This window comes from Phalacrocorax carbo, chromosome 25 (genome assembly GCF_963921805.1).
Source record: "Phalacrocorax carbo chromosome 25, bPhaCar2.1, whole genome shotgun sequence".
NCBI classification, from domain to species: domain Eukaryota; kingdom Metazoa; phylum Chordata; class Aves; order Suliformes; family Phalacrocoracidae; genus Phalacrocorax; species Phalacrocorax carbo.
This window is the reverse complement of record NC_087537.1, coordinates 7520884-7532922: the sequence shown is the minus strand read 5'-3', so window position 1 is coordinate 7532922 and position 12039 is coordinate 7520884. Positions and strand designations below refer to the sequence as shown.

At 41.2% G+C, this 12039-nt stretch overlaps 1 protein-coding gene across 1 annotated transcript; it reads left to right on the top strand.

Moving 5' to 3' along the window:
* Positions 1 to 1744: 1744 nt before the first annotated feature.
* LOC104051421 (olfactory receptor 6B1) lies at positions 1745 to 2680 on the top strand. Its single transcript, XM_009512463.1, has one exon. The coding sequence runs from the start codon at positions 1745 to 1747 to the stop codon at positions 2678 to 2680; it is 936 nt and encodes a 311-aa protein (XP_009510758.1).
* The last annotated feature ends 9359 nt before the right edge of the window (positions 2681 to 12039 follow it).

Genomic DNA, 12039 nt, shown 5'->3' with positions numbered 1-12039 from the left:
GTTTTTTCTTTCCTTGCCATTCCTTGCCATTCCTTGCCTTGATTTTGATATTCTGTGTGTCTTGTAAATACAAAAACACCCACTGAGGTGTATCACATCAGTGTCTATTCTTTTTGACAAGTGACTTTTCTAATTGGAGATGTACAGGGGTTTTTTATTAGGTTCAGTAAGAAGACATGAGTAGTAAAGACAGGTGAGAAGGAGCACTGTAGGGGCTGAATGTGAGGGTAGGTGCCTGATGATCTCTTGTGCCATTTTTGTTCTTCACTGAGCTTTAGACAGAGACTGCTATTCTCTGTGGGGAATATTTTTTTTGCCCAGGATCTCCTTTTATCATGGAACTTGCCCAGGACTTGTTCTGTGGAAAGGGATTTTTTTTTTTCTTTCGGCTGGACAAAGACTATAGAAAAAGTATCCTGCTTGCCATCTCCTGAAATTCTTCTGGTTTTGTATTTGGAGAAAGAAGCTCCCAAAGCTTTGTTCTGTGCCTCCAGTCAAATTTGTCATCCCTTAATTACTCAAAGGTCCATGCATGTTCACATCAGTGATGATACAAAATAGCTAAAGCCTATGTTACTGTTCTGAATAAATTAATGCATCTTTTATACAGACATCTTTTTCTCTCATGCATACAAAAATGAGCATATATTAATGAGCTGTAAAATCTGAAAGTAAGCAGATTGGAATCAGGTATGTTTATGTGTTCGTTATTTGCTCTCATTTCCTTGAAAAGCAGTAAAAATAAACCTCACCTCCTGCATCTTAAATAATTTATAGTACAGACAACTACTTCAAGGTCAGTTAAGGAGCACTAAAATGGCCATGAAGAGAAATAGGCATTTCTAGAGTGCAAATATGTGATGTATTTTGGAAGAAGATATACCTAAAGACAATATTATTCTCTAGTCTACCAATGCTCAATTAATGCCTTAAGCGGATGTCCATTGATATTATAAAAGGAATCTAGAGCAAAACAGGCAATAGAAACATGCAACATCTACTTTAAGCTATTGAAGTTAAACTACCAACTATATAGATGTCTAAATCGGAGCTAAGTGCAAATTGAAAATGAGAAAGAACTATTCTTCTCTTTCAAAGACAGGTGTTTAATACAAGTTAGATGAATCACCTACTGGAGGAGCCAGTCTTTAGAGTCACTAAATATTTCTTGCTTAAACATAAACTCCTAAAATCTGTAGCAAAAAGAGCTGTAATGTCTATAGCAGTCTCTTCCAATAAACTTCACTGGTGTCACTGAAAAATACAGAGGTGGATAATTTCCTAATAGGAAATGAAGAATGTCCAACATTTGCAAAACTATGTGTTCAACTGATATTACATCCATGGTTTTAACCTTTTTTATCTATATACTACCTGATTTTTTGTGGTGCTGTTTTCAGCAATGTGATTGTCAGCTACCAGTCTCTGTGCTCTTCCATATTCCATCCTACAGGAAAATAGTGTGCATTACAGAGGTCTTCTGGAGGATTTTTTGGCTAAGTTTTGGGTTGTTTTTCCAGTGTTGCTATTGAAAGCAATATAACAAGTCATTGGAAACAATGTCATGTGTCCCTCTCACTTTCTCTCTTGTAAGAATTGTTGTTTCTATTTTGTAAAGTTTCCACAAGAAAGAGTTTACTAATTGCCCTAATTCTTCATGTAAACATGCTTTTGTGGAACTCTTACATTTGCTATTTCTTCTGCTTTGACACCTGCAGGGATAGCTGTGGGCACCCAATATGGAATGAAGAACCAAACTGATATCAATGAGTTCATTCTTCTGGGATTTTCATATGGGCTGCAGGTCCAGACCTTACTTTACCTGGTCTTTCTGGTCACCTACATGGTAACAATCACTGAGAATGCAATCATCATCTTTGTGGTAAAAAGGAACCATCTACTCCAAAAGCCCATGTATTATTTCCTGGGGAACCTGTCCTTCCTGGAGATTTGGTATGTTACAGTAACATTGCCTAGGCTTTTATTTGGGTTCTGGTCACAGAGCATGACCATCTCATTCTCCAGCTGCATGACACAGTTATACTTCTTTATCTCCCTTATGTGCACTGAATGTGTCCTCCTGGCTGTAATGGCCTATGACCGCTATTTGGCTGTCTGCCATCCCCTGCGCTACCCAGCCATCATGACCCACAAGTTGTGCTTTCAGCTGTCGATTCTCTCATGGGCAGGAGGCTTTTCCATTTCCTTGGTCAAGGTGTCTTTTATTTCACGCCTCACGTTTTGTGGTCCACAAGTCATAAACCACTTCTTTTGTGACATCTCTCCAGTCCTGAACCTTTCCTGCACTGACATGTCCCTAGCAGAGACAGTGGACTTTGCATTAGCCTTGGTGATCCTGCTGGTACCTCTCTTGATCATTGTTTTCTCCTACTGCTGTATCTTGTCAACTATCTTGTGTATGCCTTCAGCCCAGGGAAGGAGGAAAGCTTTTTCCACTTGTACCTCCCATTTCACTGTAGTCGTTATCTTTTTCTCAGCCACCCTCTTCATGTATGCCAGACCCAGGAGGATCCATCCATTCAACCTCAACAAAATAGTGTCTGTCTTTTATGCTGTATTCACTCCAGCACTGAACCCTCTAATCTATTGTCTGAGGAACACAGAGGTGAAGGAGATTCTGAGAAAGATCATAGGCACAAGCTGCTTTGCACACCAATAAGTTCCTAGGCTAAGGATCCAGAGGAACATGGACAGTAGTGTGAAGTTTCCATCTTGAAATGTAGTTGAGTAAGATCATTACAACTTGTTCATTGCTGACTCAGTCATCACTGTCTCGCTGCACTGAAGTCTGGCAAGGGAGAAATGGTATCATTGTTTCTATGTGGAAATGTTTCCTTCTCATTCATGAGGGTGCTTTGATGACTGAATTACACCTGGTTGTAAATTATTCTGCTACAACAGCAATATAATAAGTCATACTAGAACCTTGGCTGATGCATAATTTCCTTCTAAAAACCCTAAAAATGAGATTCATAGATTTTGAAACCATGTAGGAACATTGGATATCATTGAAATTCAGTTGTCCAAATCCCTACAGACACAAATAAAGAGAGATAAAACACCTGTCAAAGAAATAGTTTGACTTCCTTATTCTATTACAATCTTACTGTATATAGAAAATATTATTCTTGCTGTACCTATGCTATTTGTATAGCCATACCTTCACATTACCTCAGAGCTGGAATATGGTAGCATGTAGTAAACCTCACTTGAACACCATTGTACACTGAGGAATTAGTGATCCATGTAATATTTAACCTGAGTAGGCCCAGGCATATGCTACATGTACAGATTGGCCTTCAGGCCTTCGTTATGCTATTCATATCCATTGGATGCAGGATAAACTTTACCAGCTGAATTTAACATTATAGCCTGGAATCAGCTCCCACTTGGTACCTATGATTACTCCACTTGTGTGTCTTAGCCTTGATCTAAAAGTGGAGCAAGAACTCCTTATGTGAACATCCTTTCTGTTTGACAGTAGGAATGCTAGATAGAATTGTTCCCTTTTAAGTAAATCCTGTCATAGCTTGAGTGACCAAAAGAGGGTAAATTTTCCACAGATATATTTGCACAACATACTGTTCCCTGATTAGAGTCTGTTTGGTGCTGCACAACGTCTGACATGATGTAGGATTGTCTGTATCATCCAGTTTTTCTTTATAGGGTTACCTCCAATAAATGACATTTCAAGTGATACTTCACAGAGTCTGAGTCCCTTTCTTACTGGTATTGTAACGAACATGCACCTCCAGGTGCAAAACACAGGGCTTGAGGCCACTGCATTCCCACCAGTACTAGGAGAACCATCTTACTCATATTGACCAGAACCAGTGTGAGATCCAACGTGCAGTGTGTGCAGTCAAGGAATTAGGGCTCCAGTGTCACTAGGAGCTACACATAAAAGAGTAAAAATTATGTTTCCCATGTGTGTTGCAGCAGTAGTACTACTTTTCTCAAGCTTTTTTAGCTGACTTGTTATTTCAATTTTTTCAGAATGTAAAAATAAATCTTATGGGAATTAAAAGGGCATCTACTATTTAGTCCTAGACTGTTATCACCTAAATTTACACCTTTTTTTTTAGACTGATGTAAAACACTTGCCAAAAGGGTCTAAAATTGCTAGCCTGGTTAAAGACATCTACACAAAGATAACAATTCTTCTTCTTCAGAATGAAGCATACAAAACAACAAAAACTTTTGTTGAAGAAGTGGTGATCATCCTGATACTGTTTGTTCCTAAGGAATACATTGGTCTCATACTGCAACAGTGAGTATTATTATTACTCAGTTAATAATTCTATGATATGTTGTAACTTTCTATCAATACTGAAAATCAGCACCCTTCAGATTCCCATTTTTCCTAATAATAGCAAGCTGGATAATAACAAGATAGGGAAAATGATATCATCATTAGGTTTTATTCCTGCTACAACAATGTTGTACTTCAAGAATTTTGAATATTTGAATTAACTCTTTCATAAGTATTATTGTTCTGTAAAATAATAACGAATTACTGTATATTAATTGTAATACCAAACCCACAATTAATCTTAATGATAGCCGCTATAGGACCTATTTATTCTATATTATACTATAAACTTCTCCATAATATGCTTGAGCTTTTCTGGTTTTTTTAACAGTATGGTGTTGTAGACATGAACAACAATCTCATTCATAGGCCTCACAGAAATACAGAGGCACTTTATGGTGCTGGTAATCTGACAAAAGAAAATATGAATTTGGATTGAGATAAAACTCACATGCCCAGTTGACATCACTGTAACAAAAGCACAGAAAGACTAATGTACATGTAGAGTTTTAGCGAGAATATCTATTCTCAGATAAATTCCATCCATGAGCTACTAACTCACCTAACTTTAGTGACTGCAATGAACTCTCTAAACATATAAGTCTAGTGACAGTTGAAATGTCATAAGACAGCCAAAACAGATGAGGTGGGCTGACAGTTGATTACCTAGTCTACTCATCTGGGCTCCCTTCAAAAGCTGAGGAAGGAGACATATGTCTAGAGGGTGATATATTGCACATAAGATATACCAGTAAGTAAAATGGATTAAGTTATTCTTTGCAAGTGCTTCTCCCTTTTCCTTCACTGAAGACTGTATAAGGAGCCAGGAGGAATGATTTTGACTTTTCTTATAATATTTAGAAAACTAGATGTAAGGTGAGGAATATTTTAAGATGGAAAAGGTGCCAAAATAGAAAGGGCTTACTTTCATCTAAGATTTATTATTATTATTACTGTAATGGTTGTTTTCTTTATTAATTATCTTAAGTAACATACAAGAAAAAATAAAAATGAAGAATATTGTGTAGGGTTTTTTAAAATGGATTAGGAAAAGAACCAAGACTATTTCAAACCTTCACCTTAGGTCTTTCTGACATTAATCACAGACCAGAATAAAAACGAAAGTGTTATGTGAAGAAAACCATTATTAGGTTTATGGACTTTTTCCTTATTTTTTTCCTTTCTTTTTTACAGGTCTTTATGCATTTTTTTTATTTGCTTACTGCTTTTACTATCTATTGTTCCCTATTGTTTATTCTGATGGTAGATTTTACTTCCTGATTTCTCAAAGTGTAGATGAAAGGATCTAAAACAATAGTTACAGCATTATATATGAAGGTGAACAACATGCCTTGCTCAGATTAGCCTCCTGAGGAGGGTTCAGTGTGAATACAACCAGATGCAGGTAGGAGAGAAGGTAAAGGTAGGAAAGCAATATTACAATGAGGGTTCCGAGAGACAAGGTGGAGGAGATTCAACATGACCATCTTGCAGTGCAGAGGGTTGCAGATAGCCATGTAGCAATTATAAGCCATGACAGCCAGCAGGGTGACTTCGGGGTTGCCTGGAAAGTGAAGGAAATGGAGTTCGGACAGGCAACTTGCAAAGGAAAATAATTTTTACCTTAAGAGAAAACCAGGCAGTGTCCTAGGTAAAGTACTGAGCACTAAAGTTGCTGTGGAGTAACTGTTGTCCAGGCAGGAGAGAGTCCCCAGGAAAAAGTACATAGCTGCATGGAGCATAGGTTCGCCTAGCACCCCAGTAACAAAATGGCTGCATTCACCACTAGGCTGGGTAGGCAATGAAGCAGGAAGAGGATAAGGAGGAAGTCCTGCAATTCCCAGGTGTTGGTCAGACACAGAAGAACAAATACGTTAACTTTTGTCTGGCTGTCCATCCTGGAATTGGCAATGACAAAAAAGAGAATAAAGGGTTTGCATAGCAATATGAAACAGATTGGATAATTTCAAAAGCAGATTCAGGAAGTCTCCAGATAACAGACTGAGGTACTTATTGTGGACTTTAAGGTCCCTGACTTCATCAGGCAGCACTGAAGTACACAAGCAAACCTCAAGGGTATCAGGGATAAATTCTTAATACAAATGCTGGATAGATAAACTAGCTCTTCTAGATCTTCTGTATCAAACAAGGTTGAACTGGTGAGGGAGAAGATAATCAATGGCAGTGTTGGCTGTAGTGACCGTGAAAGTGGAGCTCAAGATACTCAGGGGAATGAGAAAGTCAAATAGAAGAGTACAGACCCTAGACTGTATAAGGGTGTAAGTAGACTTCAGCTTATTCAGGGAACTGATAGGTGGGAACCCATGGGAAACTGCTGTTTAGGACAGTGGAAATTACTGGCTTAAAAAATCTGTAAACATAAGCTTTTTTTTTTTGTGGACAGTGTCAACAATCTTCTAAGGCACTCAAATCACTCCACTACCTCCCATTGAATACTAGTACCCTGACAAACTGAACAAATGGCTCTCTTCCCTTTACATAGCCCTCACTCTCCCAAACAACTTCCTTGCCTACAGCTTGAGAAACAGAGATTAATAAAAAGTCCTGAGACAAGATGGGGATAAGTGCAGGATTCTCCAAAATTCAGAATATTTAACTTAGAAAATAAGCTTGTATTTCTAAAGTGAAAGAAAGTCAGGTGTAGGGCTTTGCTTAAATTTAGGAGTAGGAAGCAACTGTAGACTAAAACAGCAGATTGCAGCTAAAATGAGCCTGGAGAGAACAAATGTTTCTCTGTATAACTCTTTGTAGTACTGAATAGATCCTGCAGGTGCAATTTAGTTGCATAAGCATAAGCACCTAGTTTTGTTTTAGGCTATCCTAAAGTCTGCATACAGAGCTATTGTTAAATATAATAAGGTGGCAAAAATATGATAAACAGAAACTGGCAACTCCAGAGGTTGAAGTTAATAATTTTTTGATAGGAACTGAAGTTTTCTGGATTGAATAATTTTCTGGAGGTATTTAAAACTTGTGTAGATGTGGCATTTCAGGGCGTGGTTTAGGAGATATGGTGGTGTTGGGTTGGGGGTTGGACTTGATGATCCTAGAGGTCTTTTCCAACCTTAATGATTCTATGAATTCTATGATTCTATGGATATGTTTACTTCTCCCTGTTACACTGTAGTTCACAACACCAAATAACAGGAAAATCCACTGTGGCCAAATTGACCCATAACTCATCAAAGATGCACATACCTTATCACGCATTAGAGCAAACATATTGGATATATCATGCTGTGTATCACAATGTGAAAGGTATCACATGCCATTTGAGGTACACTAGCATATTCTAGTCCTGCATTTGTCACATCAGAAGACTATGGCTCCCATACTGTGTTCTATCTTCCAGACCTCTGAGACACTCTAGAATATCACAAATTATATGTAAAATATATGTTTAAACATATGAATGATGTTATGAGAGCAAGGTTCAGCTCCAGATGTCTTAAATTTAAGTGTCTAAAATGAAAAGTCAATATACAGATGCACAAGTCGATTGCCTAAAGATGAGAGTTTGGTGCCATTTGAGATTCTCCATGGTTTCTTCTCTAGCCTTAAGCTGTAACTACAGAAGGTGCTGGATATTTCTTAAGCATTGACTCATATCTGTTGGCATGTGTGTAATGGTTTCAAATGCTACAGGATATATTAGAGGACACTAGCTGCTGATGTCTACCCATTGGGCCCTAAATATCTGAACAGCCATTTGGCAGATGATGGGGATTCAATCAGTGCAATCAGTGGAACACAGTGAAATCCAGTGCCCAGTAACCACTGGTGTTCCTCAAGTCTCAATTCTAGGGCCAGTTCTGTTCAATATATTTATTGAAGAGCTAGTGCAGGAGTTGAATGTACCATTAGTGAATTTGCTGACCATACTGAACTGGGAGGTGCTGTTAACTCGCTCAAGGGACAAGAGGCCTTGCAGATGGATAGAGAGAGATCCCCGGAGCATTAGGCACTCATCAATGGCATGAAATTTAACAAGTCTGAGTGCCAGATTTTGCACCTGGGATGGAGTAACATTAGGCACAGGTTTAAACTGTGAGAGGAGTGGACTGGAAAACAACCCTGGAGAAAGGGATCTGGGAGTGCTGGTTGCCAGCTGTGTGCCCTGGCAACCAAGAGGGCAAACCACATCCTGGGGTGCATCAAACCCAGTTTAATAAGCCAGTCAAAAAAGGTTATTACCCCACTGTATTTAGCGTTAGTGCAGCCTCACCTTGAGTACTGTGTGCAGTTCTGACCCCCAAAATTTAAGAAGGATGTGAAGGTCCTTGAATGTGCCCAGAGGAGGGCTACAAAGCTGGTGAACAGGAGAGAAAGCCTGTCCTATGAGAAGCGGCTAAAGACTCTGTGATTGTCTAGTTTGGAGAAAAGGAGGCTGAGAGGAGACCTCATTGCTTTCTACAGCTTTGTGATTAGGAGACATGGAGAGGGAGGTACTGATCTCTTCTTCCTGATATCCAGTGACAGGACACGTGGGAATGGTTCAAAGCTGTGTCAGGGGAGGTTCAGCCTTTACGTTAGGAAGCATTTTTTTACTGAGAGGGTGATGAAACTCTGGAACAAGGTTACTAAAGAGGTGGCCAATGCCCCAAGCCTGTCAGTGTTTAAGAGGCATTTGGCCAGTGCCCTTAATACCATGCTTTAACTTCAGGTTCAGCCCTGAAGTGGTCTGGCAGCTGGACTAGATGATCATTGTAGGTCTCTTCCAACTGAACTATTCTATTCTATTCTGTTCTGTTCTGTTCTGTTCTGTTCTATATGACCATATGTCATTGCCTACTTTAGTAGCTCTGTAGGCACTGAGTATATCTCCAGGGTGTTATTCAGTTGTCTAAAGAGAGGTTTCTAGGACAATTTTAGATCCAAGATAATCCCTTTTGATCTCCAGCTGCCACTCAAGGAAAATGTGATTTTTCCGTAAGTCCTATGTCATAATTGCCAGTGCTGTGAAGATGTCTTGGAAACTTTAGCCGTCCTTGAAGAGCACTAAATATTTGATAACTGAACTTAATCCTCACATTACATCTGGCCACATATATGTAAGACAACTAAACTTAGATCCTCAAAACTGAGCTGAACTGTTCCCATATATGTGATTATATCTGAGAAGTTTAACTCTATCTATGCCTGCAGCAATGTACTTTTCCAACCTCTCCATGGCCACTGGGTCGGGTCAATTGTTGCAAAATAGTTCACATTTACAGGATTTGGGGCAAATGCCTTTTAGACCAGTGTTGTCCTGTACCCTGTATCCTTGTGTGGCCCTGTACCTGTGTATAGGGTTTACATGGCAAGGTTTTGGTAGCAGGGGATGTGCAGGGGTGGTTTCTGTGAGAGATTGCCAGAAGCTGTCCCCATGCTGGACAGAGCCAATTCCAGGTCGCTCCAAGACAGACAAACGGCGAAGACCATGATGACACAGGTCATGTGTCAGGTAGCCCATGAAGGTCCACGGTGGAGCAGATAACCACTCTGCAGCCTGTGGATGACCCCACGCTGGAACAGGTAAATGTGCCCTGAAGGAAGCTTTGTACTAGCTTTGTGGGGGGTTTTTTTGATTTTTTTTTTCTGAAATAGTTGTGAAACATGTGATTTCAGGAATTCTCCACAGAGATGAAAATCAGAGGTCTTTATTTCCTTTTCACTGTTCAGATAGAAAACACACTGAAAAATTACAGAACTTTTTCCTCAGCTTTTTTTACACATTAAATCACTCTTTAATTTAATTTTGGATTAAGCTCAACTGTGTTCATACTTCATGAAAGGAAATGTGGAGAGCTTATATTTGCTTATTTTTAATTTCAGCTCTTCCTGAAGGAAAATTTATCCTATTAGCTACGGTGTACAGACAATCACAGATAACAGTAAGTTCATTATATTACCTGCCACCCAGCAAAATCTGGTTATATTGATTTTACATGGCCAGGTTTTTGTAGCAGAGTCGGGTGGAGGAGCTGCAGGGGTGGCTTTTTGAGAAAAGCCAGTTCCTGTCAGCCTGACCTTGGTACCAGAGAAGATTCTGGAGTGGTATATCTTGAGTGAGCTCACTAGGCATGTGCAGGACAACCAGGGGATCAGGCCCAGTCAGCACGGCTTCATGAAAGGCAGGTCCTGCCTGACCAACCTGATCTCCTTCTATGACCTGGTGACCCACCTAGTGGACAAGGGTAAGGCTGTGGATGTTGTCTGCTTGGGCTTTAGCAAAGCCTTTGACACTGTCTCCCACAGCACCCTCCTAGAGAAGCTGGCAGCTCATGGCTTGGACGCGTGTACTCTTTGCTGGTTAAAACCCTGGCTGGATGGCCGAGCCCAGAGGGTTGTGGTGAACAGAGTTACACCCAGTGGTGGCTGGTCACGAGCGGGGTTCCCCAGGGCTCAGTGTTGGGGCCAGTTATGTTTAATATCTTTATCAATGACCTGGAGGAGGGGATCGAGGGCACCCTCAGTAACTTTGCAGATGACACCAAATTGGGCGGGAGCGTTGATCTGCTCGAGGGAAAGAAGGCTCTACAGAGGGACCTGCACAGGCTGCATCGATGGGCCAAGGCCAATTGTATGAGGTCTTGCCCTTGGGTCACACCAACCCCAGGCAGCGCCCCAGGCCTGGGGCAGAGGGGCTGGGAAGTGCCTGGCGGAGAAGGCCCTGGGGGTGCTGGTAATCTCTCTCCTCATCCCTCCTGAGTTGATGGGCCACACGATGGGGACCAGAGGGGTAAAGCCCCTCCAACTGTAAGGGAAGATCAGGTTAAAGACCACCTGAGGAACCTGAATATACACAGGTCTATGGGACCTGATGAGATGAATCCCAGAGACATAAGGAAATTGGCTGATGTAGTTGCCAAGCCACTCTCCATAATATCTGAAGTCATGGCAGTCAGGTGAAGTCCCTGGGGACTGGATAAAGGGAAACATTGTGCCCATCTTTAAGAAGGGTAGAAAGGAGGACCCAGGGAACTACTGGCCTGTCAGCCTCACCTCTGTGCAGGGGAAGATCATGGAACCGATCCTCCTAGAAGCTATGCTAAGGCACATGGAGGACAGGGAGGCGATCTGAGACAGCCAGCATGGCTTCACCAAGGGCAAGTCCTGCCTGACCCACCTAGTGGCCTTCCATGATGGAGTGACTGCATCAGTGGACAAGGGAAGAGCTACGGATGTCATCTATCTGGACTTCTGTAAGGCCTTTGACATCATCACCCACAGCATCCTTCTCTCTAAGCTGGGGGGGGTTTGGATTTGATGGGTGGACTGTTTGGTGGACAAGGAATTAGTCAGACAGTCACATCCAGAGGTTAGTGGTCAATGGCTCACTGTCCACCACCAGTGACAAGTGCTGTCCCTCAGGGGTCTGTACTGGGACCAGAAGTGTTTAACATTTTCACCAATGACTTAACGGGATTGTGTCTCAGCAAGTTTGCAGATGACACCAAGCTGAGCGGTGACATGCCAGAAGGACAGGATGTCGTCCAAAGAGACCTAGACAAGCTGGAGAGGTGGGCCTGTGAGAACCTCATGAGGGTCAAAAAGGCCAAGTATAATGTCCTGCACCTGGGTCAGGGAAACCCCCTGGCATCAATACCGGCTGGGGGATGAAGGGATTGAGAGAAGCCCTGCAGAGAAGGACTTGGGGGTACTGGTGGCTAAAAAGCTGGACATGAGCCAACAATGTGTGC

Bases quoted from the DNA above. Each gene is read 5' to 3' on its own strand.
- LOC104051421 (XM_009512463.1), top strand. From the start codon at position 1,745: ATGAAGAACCAAACTGATATCAATGAGTTCATTCTTCTGGGATTTTCA.